The sequence below is a fragment of the Erpetoichthys calabaricus genome, chromosome 2 (genome assembly GCF_900747795.2).
Source record: "Erpetoichthys calabaricus chromosome 2, fErpCal1.3, whole genome shotgun sequence".
Classification (NCBI taxonomy): domain Eukaryota; kingdom Metazoa; phylum Chordata; class Cladistia; order Polypteriformes; family Polypteridae; genus Erpetoichthys; species Erpetoichthys calabaricus.
Window position 1 is genome coordinate 266,184,100 of NC_041395.2, and position 10,924 is coordinate 266,195,023.

A 10,924-nucleotide genomic window follows, 5' to 3' on the forward strand; every position below is an offset into this window, starting at 1 on the left:
CTTGCATTGCCCTACCTTATGTTTACTGTAAATATTATTTAAAACAAGGCAAATATGTAGTGATGTGGGTTATGAGAATAGGAATGAATGTGTGGAACTTCTAAGCTGTTAGAAGCCATTCAGTTTTTGTGTTTCATGGCTATTCATTTTTGGGACCCATTAGTTTTTAAAAGTTATAGTTTTTTGTATTGAATTTCATGTGTTTTTAATATATTTTTTTAAAGAATGCATATTTTGAACAATGAAAATGAAAATAAATAAATTTAAGGTTTTTCTATTCATCTCTATAGAAAAATGAACTGTATATCTCAATATTTTTAAAACATTTTCAGGTTGAGACAAATCTTTACAGCAAATATTACAGATCTTGATTTCACCCTGAACCAGACACTGGCTCAAAAGATACACACAGAACTGAATAAAACTCTAAAATATTTGAGACTTACTGTCACAGAAACTACATTGGAACCTCCAGGGGAATTTTCAGGAACTCTAGCAATGTAGTAGTCTGAGGAGAATCTAGGAATGTTATCGTTGGTGTCCAGCAGATGTATGATAATATCAGCTGTAGAACTGAACCTTTCCGGGGTTTCAATTTCAACAGCTAGAAGCTGCAAAAAAAAAAGAGAAAAAAAAATGACACTGAAATCCGTCAAATTAATAACAAAAAAAGACAATCTGTCCAAGGATTATATAATCAATGGCAGTGTGAATTGAGTTTTAAATATAATCTCAGATAAAATCCAAAAATATTTAGAGAGGATTAGATGCAAATTGGAAACCAGCTTGTATCCTGTGGGATAATGGAACTGTGAAAGCCTTTTCATATTGCAAGGTCAAAAGTGCACCCTATACTGGTATTATATATTTGGTGAATCAATATACAGCAAACCTTAAAGTGATCCCGCAGGTCTGCGGTGTTTCCTGAATGTTGCTCAATATTTTGCTCATGCGTGTGTCACTAATTCTTACCTTGAATGCTAAAAGCTGGTACTTTTCATAGTCTATTGCAGCTGAATTTTCTACTATTATTGTAACTTGTGCTTCATTCAGTACAGTCTGTGGGACAACTCTAAAAATACCACCAGGTCCCACCAGCCTCAAGTTAAATTTAGCATTAGCACCCTACAAAAAGGAAAAAAAAAAACAGAAGGATAACATTATTATAAGAAAAGCAGAACATTTTCTTAGGCTAGTTCCTGTTAAAATCTTCAATATACAGTAGCTAAAATTAATGATAAACAGCATCTTTCAGAGTTTACACCATTACTTTAAGACTTTTAACATATAACATGATAGAGTGAAAATATATTATTTAAGCTTTTCTGTGCAGTAGATGATTTTTTATTTTTGATCTATGATTGATATACCAAACCACACAGGACCATCAGGTTAAGGCGTGCCCAAATATAAGACATATGTTATGATCTTATGCTTTTGAACCCAACACAATAGAACAACACAAAATAAATTTAAAACCAAACATTATGATCTATTTTATAGTGAAACACCTAATCAGATACCCTTTTGTGTTTAAGGTGAAATCCTGCTTCTTTGCTTTCTCCAAATCTCATAACATAATTACTTTCACCTCCATGATGCATAAAATGTTTCCAATCCTGATCTTGACTAAGGAAAGTCAATGTGCCATAGTCATTCCCCATAATCAACTTTTCATTGGGCATTTCTAAATGGAAAGCCTCCTGGGCTCATAATGAGAGTCAGCCTTTCTTTGAAATGCCATAAGACTCCAGTTGTCACTGTGGTCCTCTGAAAGACTAAGCTTACCAAACAAGTTAAAGAATGGACATCAAGATGAGTGCTTGAATGCACATTTCTCCTTCCTGAATATAGGCAAAATAATGTGTCTATCCAGCTTATAGTGAGTCGTCACCCAGCTTATAGGGAAGGGATTAGCTGGAACTGCAGAATATTTAGGGCACATTATTTTCTGTCCTATTTCATGTCTAGAGTTTTCACTAAACCTAATATTAACAATCCACTTGTATTAAAATACTCATTGTTCTTTATGAAACAAGTTAAACAAATTTCCAGTGGTTTGAGGTTGATTGCATGTTCATTATAACATAACTGATCCAAACTTTAAACTAAATACAAGCTGTATTTATTTGTACTTTTATATACAGTATAATTATCTAAGATTGTCAAATACCAGCTTCTGAAACCACAATCTTGTCAAAGACATAGATCTTACCGACAACTAAATGTATTTTATTTTATAATGTGTAATAGTAGAAGACATTGGACTGAGGTTCTGGTTGGGTGTGCCTGTTCCCATCCAGAGCTATAAAATGGATGGATCGGCTGCACCTATGGGACCTAGCAGAGTTGTCCAATAGGACTACAATTCCCAATGTACTCCATGGGTGCTTGCATGGGTGTACTAGCACAGGAGTGCTGCCACCTAGTATATCAGTGGACTATATAATCTATGGCATTTTCCATCCATTTTAAAGCTCTGGACAGGAACAGGCACACCCTGCATCCCTGCTGTAAACTCAGTTCAATGCCCTCTCCTATTACAAATGCTACTGTTTTATAGTCATCATCACCACCCAATTAACCTAATGAGCATCTTGTTCAGGGTCACACATTCATTAAAAGATGTAGCCGGACGGTCAGCCTTGTAGTTGCCAGTGCCTTAGTAAACAGGGAGTTGAACAAAAACAGACAGACTGCTAAATAATAAAAGACTAACAATTCATTGTGGACCTGCAAACACAGGCAATGGAATTAATAGATGGGGAAACCAGTGTAATTACCTGGTTTTGCCTCACCAAACATGCTCGCTCTTCCTCTCTGCTAGAGATCTGTTATTTGTCTCCCCCAGCTTTTTGACAAGAAATGACTATGTACAGAAGCCCCACCTAAGCATTACTTCCAGAGATATACTAGTATCGTTTCTAAGTTTGTGAGCAGCCATGTGAAACATCTGGGACACTAAGTCATATTGGTTTCCATTGGCTCCTGAAGAATCTACAGCCTTTGCTCTCTAGGATTACATTTACCTAGTGCTTCTCCATTGGATAGTGCCACTTAAATTCTCAGGTACAGGCTCTGGAATATTATGGGCCCATTCCCATAACAGCACTTTTTCCAGTCATACTGGTTACTCTGGAACTCACAACACCTTATCTATCTCACTGTCTTGTTAAATCTTACTTCGACTACCATGTCTGTCTGTCTGTAACTGTACAAGCAGCAAAGCTTGAACAAGATGCCAGTCCACAATAGAGCACACCCATACATACAATTATATGAACACATACTATTAAAGTTGCAATTGAAAAGACAAATATATACGGGGTATAGGCAGTAGATCACCTAGAGAAGTTCAATGCAAACACAGGGAGAACATGCAAATTCTTCAACAATGCTAATGATATCAAATTTTCTTTTTTCTTTTCTATTTGTTCAAGTTTAGTTTTTCAATTTATATGGTCACAATGATGCTGAACTCTTTGAAATCTAAGAATTATTAAAACATTTTTCCCATGCCTAATTATTGTATAGCAAATCAAAGTAGATATCATTTGGTTACTGTAATTTATGCTTTAAATGTCCATGCATTCAAATACACAGTCTTTTGTGTATTTACATACTCACCCACAGATTGCATTAATGCACATTTTGCACACATATAAAACAGTAAGTGAAGATTACCTAATAAGAAGCACATTTTGAAGACTTACAGTCATATGAAAACGTTTGGGAACCCCTCTTAATTCTTTGGATTTTTGTTTATCATTGACTGAGCTTTCAAAGTAGCAACTTCCTTTTAATATATGACATCCCTTATGGAAACAGTAGTATTTCAACAGTGACATTAAGTTTATTGGATTAACAGAAAATATGCTATATGCATCATAACAAAATTAGACAGGGCACCCCAACAGAGATATTACATCAATACTTAGTTGAGCCTCCTTTTGCAAATATAACAGCCTCTAGACACCTCCTATAGCCTTTGATGAGTGTCTGGATTCTGGATGGAGGTATTTTTGACCATTCTTCCATACAAAATCTCTCCAGTTCAGTTAAATTTGATGGCAGCCGAGCATGGACAGCCTGCTTCAAATCATCCCATAGATTTTCGATGATATTCAAGTTAGGGGACTGTGATGGCCATTCCAGAACATTGTACTTCTCCCTCTGCATGAATGCCTTTGTAGATTTCGAACTGTGTTTTGGGTCATTGTCTTGTTGGAATATCCAACCCCTGCGTAACTTCAACTTGTGACTGATACTTGAACATTATCCTGAAGAATTTGTTGATATTGGGTTGAATTCATCTGACCCTCGACTTTAACAAGGGCCCCAGTCCTAAACTAGCCACACAGCCCCACAGCATGATGGAACCTCCATCAAATTTGGCAGTAGGTAGCAGGTGTTTTTCTTGGAATGCAGTGTTCTTCTTCCGCCATGCAAAGCGCTTTTTGTTATGACCAAATAACTCAATTTTTGTCTCATCAGTCCAAAGCACTTTGTTCCAAAATGAATCTGGCTTGTCTAAATGAGCATTTGCATACAACAAGCGACTCTGTTTGTGGTGTGAGTGCAGAAAGGGCTTCCTTCTCATCACCCTGCCATACAGATGTTCTTTGTGCAAATTGCGCTGAATTGTAGAACGATGTACAGATACACCATCTACAGCAAGATGTTCTTGCAGGTCTTTGGAGGTGATCTGTGGGTTGTCTGTAACCATTCTCACAATCCTGTGCATATGCCGCTCCTGTATTTTTCTTGGCCTGCCAGACCTGGGTTTAACAGCAACTTTGCCTGTGGCCTTCTGTTTCCTGATGACATTCCTTACAATTGAAACTGACAGTTTAAACCTCTGAGACAGCTTTTTGTAGCCTTCCCCTAAACCATGAGACTGAACAATCTTTGTTTTCAGATCTTTTGAGAGTTGCTTTTAGGATCCCATGCTGTCACTCTTCAGAGGAGAGTCAAAGGGAAACACAACTTGCAATTGACCACCTTAAATACCTTTTCTCATGATTGGACACACCTGTCTATGAAGTTCAAGGCTTAACGAGCTAATCCAACAAGTTTGGTGTTGCAACTAATCAGTATTGAGCAGTGACATGCATTCAAATCAGCAAAATTACAAGGGGACCCAAATTTTTGCACAGCCAGTTTTTCACATTTGATTTAATTTCATACAATTTAATACTGCTTCACTAAAAATCTTTGTTCGGAAAACACCCCAGTATTCAGATGTTCCTAGGAAATGAAAGACATACCACTGTTATCTTTTTTGTTGAAAGTAGAGTAAATTATTATGCTGGCTTAGAGGGGTTCCCAAAGTTTTTCATATGACACTTTTTCATAATTCCATTTGAAATGCAAATATCCAGAGACAAACTACAAAACATGATATATCCAAAAGTAAAGCATAAGATCTCGTACATAGCTGAAAACTTGCTAGTATGTTCTAATTACAAGGAGGAAAGGGAAAAGAGGCAGGTATGGGTCATAGGGCTAATTCTTGTAAATGACCAGGACACAGTTAAAGAGTCAAGAACTGAGCAACATGCAATGTAGCATAACATTCCCAAACTTGCTTAATCCAGCCCTGCAGGACCAGAAGCTATCACCAACATCACTAGGTGCAATGTGGGAAACACACATGGCGGAGGGTCCGGTGCAGGCCACATTTGCACACTCACAAACAGTCACTCACTCACTAATATTGAGACCTTTAAGAGTTTCCCATTTCCTGAATCTGCATATCTATGAGATGTAGGATGGAAACCATTAGAAGAATGGGCAAACAGAATATGTGGTCCATGAGGTAGCAGTACTAATCACTACCCCACCATACTGTCTGTTGGGATATAAATTTCATATGCAAACAATACTTCTGTATAGTTTCATTATGCCATTCCACCACTACACTAGATGTCTATGGGCATATTTTACCATATTTTAACAGATTACCATGAATCTGTTATGTGTAGAACAAAATTTAACAATGGACATATCCAACATTTGTTAAAAACATAATATTTTACTATAAGATTGTTTTACATCTTTATATTTCAATTTTACCTAGGTATTATTACTTATATTAACATAAAAAGTGTCTAGTTTTATGTGTTTCACATTTCAAGGTCAAATAATGTTTACATATTTACAACAGTCTCAGTCTTCTTTCTACGTTCGTGAACAATTGTGTTATATAATTTAATTCAAATGAATATGTGTGCCAATAAGCTAATTTAATTGAAATAAACTAAAAACAATGAGAGATTATTTAAACCACGGAGGGAAATCTGCTAATGGAATCATCTTTGTAGTTTTAAAAGGAAAGACCTTTATTACAGGATAAGCACAGCTGTCTTTTTAGGGAAAGCGAGGCTATAACCTCCGATTAGCAACTACTTATGATTCACTAAAACTCTATTTTATTTGTATAATCCTATTTCCTATAGGGAATTATTTAATCACTTGCATAACATAATCTAGTTGCGCGCCAACAATCTGCGTAAAAAGCTCCCTTCATGTCGTAAGCAAAGGACTTCACAGCATCTGCCTTATCGAGTTATTAAAGGACCTTTATCGGACTTTTTGCTAATAGCCTTATTAAATGATCAACATCACTAGAAAACCACATACAGTATTCTACATGATAAGCGAAAAAATACAATTAGCTTAACGACTCACCAAATTAAAAATATGCATGCTACTTTTGGCAAGTGACAATATGTGTTGAGCATATTGTTAAGAAACGCAATCGCTGATCCTAAAGGTTATCTTGCAGCTGTAATATTACTAACAACAGGAGTTGTTAAATGAAAAACTCCCCCAAGGACATCTGAGTGTACAATGCATAGAGCATTATTTACAGCTTTTAAATTATGCTTAAAACTTTTTCCAGGCATTTCAGAAACCTCGGCACAATTTTAATTAAAGTTAGGGCACTCTAACACTTATATTTACAATGAATGAAAAAAATTTTAATTGAGATTTGTTTGTGTTTTTTATACATGAATAATTTTACAAGATTTATGAACTTAAAAGTATTTAAGCGAAAATGGAACATATATTTTGGAATGAGCAAAAGCCTATAAATATCCACACCTGATCGGAATCATTAACTGTAATTTTTAGGCCTCTTAATATCTCTCCTTCTGGTGGATGTTCATACATATTAAGTTCAAACTTGCTCTGAGGTCCGTTCTCTCCATAAAACGTTGGAGGGTGGTTGTTCAAATCCACTACTCGGATGGTCAAAGTTGTTGTGCAGTGAGCTCCCAGCTTCCCATCTGGGCCAGTCTCTGTAGCCTTGTAACAGAAAGAAAAAAAAAATGTTATGAAAGCCTTCGTATAGCTTTTGACTCTTCATTTCAAAGAAAGTAAATGCATATTAACTTAGGAAATATAAATCTGGTACAGTATATATGCTCAGCTTTTTAGAATTTGGTTTTAACTTTGTCCTAACACAGGCAGGGATTTTTGATTGGGTGGAATGATAGTGCAGTTGAAACGGCTCTTGTTTCATATCTCCAGAAGTCTGAACTTAAATTCATGTCTAGTGATTTTCAGTGTGCATTTCTCTGGGTTTTTTCTTTGTTTTTTGTTCAAACGGAGTGCAGGTTGTGTTGATTTGTGACTCTGAATTGTTACAGTATGGTGTGCAGGTGCCCTGTAACTGGCTGGATGTCCACCCAGGGTTGGTTTATCAAGACGGACTCCTTTCTCCAGCAATCGTGAACTGGATTAGATGTGTCAGAAAACTGAAGAATGGAGGTTTAGAGTTATGTATCTTTGTGTAGTACTTTAAAATATTATTTTTTTTAAGTGTTTTTTTGCTCTCTTAAAAATCACTGAAGGAATTTTTTAACAAAGCTCCTCTATATGTAATTAAGACAATCCTTGGGTGCATCATTTACTAAAAACCTACCTGTATTTTAAGTTCATACAGCTCTTTCTTGAGATGGATGGGGTCATCAAGAACAATAACAGAACCATTTGTGTTACTTATAACAAATGACCCATCACTTCCTAGAATAAAAAGTGAACATAAGCAACAATGTTAATGTAAACGAATTTCATATATACTGTACATTTTTATTATTGCTGAATCAATAGATTTTAAACTGAAAGATTTTCTGTATAAATAGCTGATATTATTTGAGATGTTAAATAATTCTGAAAGGGAGGCAAGTTTATAATTATGTTCTGCTGATGGCAACAGCCACATTGCACATTTCATGGAATTACTAGCTTACAAGAACAGGCACAAAAGACTAACATAACTATAAATGGCTAAGGTAGTGCAATACTTCAGAAAACCCCTGTTACTTTGTAAAGAAGAACAGCAGGAAGAAGGCTTGTTATAATGATTAGTATATCAGATATTATGGAGTTGTTTTCAAGTAAATCACCAGAAATCATTACATGAACAAAATAAAAAACAAAACCAATATTGAAATCCTCTTGATTAAAAACAATGCCTTACTAATAGCTGGGTTTACTCCTAAAGCTGTGATATAAATAGAGAAATGTTTGCAAGGCATAAAGAATGCTTTGTCAGGTTTACATTTTTTTTTTCTATTAAATTTTGGTGAGTGGCCCTTTCCCTTTATTAACTGTAATAGCAAAGAATCAATTTTAATATTATTCATCTCTGTGGCTATTTGTAACATACCCCCGTTCATTTTTTTCTGAAAATACATATTATAGTTGGTCATAGTAGTGCAATGCAAAAATAGGTGGATATTCATATAAATGCTTTTATATATTTAAATTTCTTACCATCGATAATTGAATAGTTGATACTGTTAGGGTTTCCTCTGTCTCCATCATGGGCTGTAAGTGTAAAAACTTCAGATCCCTGGTAATGAAATGAAGCAATAATTCCTTTTTAATCTTTCCTTGGACTAGCATCATTCTGAGACAATGGTATTATTATGATGGTTACATAGTGCTATTTTTCTGTGAATACAGTCCATAATACAGTCCATAAGTATTTAAATAGTGACACAGGTTTCATAATTTTTTCTTTGTACACCACCACAATGGATTTGAAAAGAAGCAATCATGATTGAAGTGTATAGACTTTCAGCTTTAATTCAAGGGGTTTAACAAAAATATTGTATGAGCCGTTTAGGAACAATATCAATTTTTCTGCATAGTCCCCCCCATTTTCAGTGGCTCAAAAGTTAATGGACAATTGACTGACAAGGTATTTCATAGTCAGGTGTGAACAGTTCTGTTCTTATTTCATTAATTATTAAGCAGGTAAAAGGTCTGGAATTGACTCCAAGTGTGGCATTCGGAAGCTGTTGCTGTGAACTCGCAATTTGAGGCTTAAAGAACTGTCAATGCAATTAAAAACCATCATTAGGCTGAGAAAACAAAACAAACGCTTCAGAGAGATAACAGAAACACAGGCAGTGGTCAAATCAACCATCTGGTACATTCTTAAAAACAAGGAACACACTGGTGAGTTCAGCTACTCCAGAAGACCTGGACAATCACAGAAGACAACTGTGCTGGATGATTGCAGAATTCTTTCCTTGGTGAAGAAAAACCCCTTTAAAACATTTAGCCAAACCAAGAACACTCTCTGGTAGGTAGACCAATCATTGCCAAAGTTTATAATCAAGAGAAAACTTCATGAAAGTAAATATAAAGGGTTAACTGCAAAGTGCAAACAACTGGTAAACCTCAAGCAAAGGAAGGGAAGATTAGACTTTGCCAGAAAACATTTCTTAAAAGCCTGTCCAGTTCTGAATAATTTTCTTTGGACAAAGGAAACTATGATCAATATGTACCAGAATGATGGAAAGCGAGGAGTATGGAGAAGAGAAGAAATAGCTCATGATCCAATGAATAAATACCACATCATCTGTGAAACATAGTGGAGGCAGTTTTATGCCATGAGCATTCATGGCTGTGAACAGAAGTCAGTCACTGGCGTTTCTTGATGATATGACTGCTAGCAGAAGTAGCAGGATGAATTATGAAGTGTGTAGGCCTCTACTATCTGCACAGATTCATCCAAATGCTGCAAAACTGATAGGTCTATGCTTCTCAGTACAGATGGACAATGAGCCAAAACATATTGTAAAAGCAAAAAAGTGCTTTTCAAAGCAAAGTAGTGGAATATTCCTCAAAGGCCAAGTCAATCAACTGACCTCATTCCAATTGGGGAATATGCATTTCACTTGCTGAAGACAATGCTGATGGCACAAAGTCCAAAGAACAAGCAGCAACTGAAGACAGCTGTAGTAAAGGCCTGGCAAAGCATCACTAGAGTCAAAACCCAGCACTTGGAGAAGGTCATGGGTTCTAGACTTCAGGTAGTCATTGACTGTAAAGGATTTCAACCAAATATTGAAAATGATCATTATATTTATGATTATGTCACTTTGTCCAGATACTTTTGGGCCCCTGAAAATAAGGAACCCCTTGAATTAAAGCTGAAAGTCTACACTTCAATCACATCTTGATTGCTTTGTTTAAAATCCATTGTGGTGGTGTACAGAGCCAAAATTATGAATTGTATCACTGACCAAGTACTTATGGACTTGACTGTAGAGTGATATTACATACCATTGCAACAAATAGCTGAATATATATATATATATATATATATATATATATATATATATATATATATATATATATATATATATATATATATAATATATATATATGTATGAGAGACTTTCAAAAAGTTTCTGCACTTTTGTATTTTCGTTGGAAACAGTGAAGGTGGGAAGAGTAGTAATTGAGCATTAAAAGGTTGGTACGATGCTGGGAAGGTGACTATGTAGAAAAGTGCTCACAATTTGTTTTTGAAATTCTTAATAAACAGAGCTAAAAAAAGTGCGGAAATGTTTTGAATGTCCCTCATACATTCACCAGCCACTTTATTAGGTACACCGGG

The 10,924-nt window shown here is 35.5% G+C and overlaps 1 protein-coding gene across 3 annotated transcripts in view; it reads right to left on the bottom strand.

Annotated features, from left to right (window-relative positions):
• The window catches only part of cdhr1a (cadherin-related family member 1a), a 92,051-nt gene that overhangs the window by 31,588 nt on the left and 49,539 nt on the right, over nt 1-10,924 (bottom strand). For all 3 annotated transcript variants that reach the window (XM_051923909.1, XM_028795485.2, XM_051923910.1), the window contains exons 9-13: nt 8,785-8,863; nt 7,931-8,031; nt 7,108-7,311; nt 973-1,125; nt 447-611 (exon numbers count right to left, since the gene is read on the bottom strand). In XM_051923909.1, the coding sequence (XP_051779869.1) occupies nt 447-611; nt 973-1,125; nt 7,108-7,311; nt 7,931-8,031; nt 8,785-8,863 (702 nt within the window). The remainder of the gene's footprint in view (nt 1-446; nt 612-972; nt 1,126-7,107; nt 7,312-7,930; nt 8,032-8,784; nt 8,864-10,924) is intronic.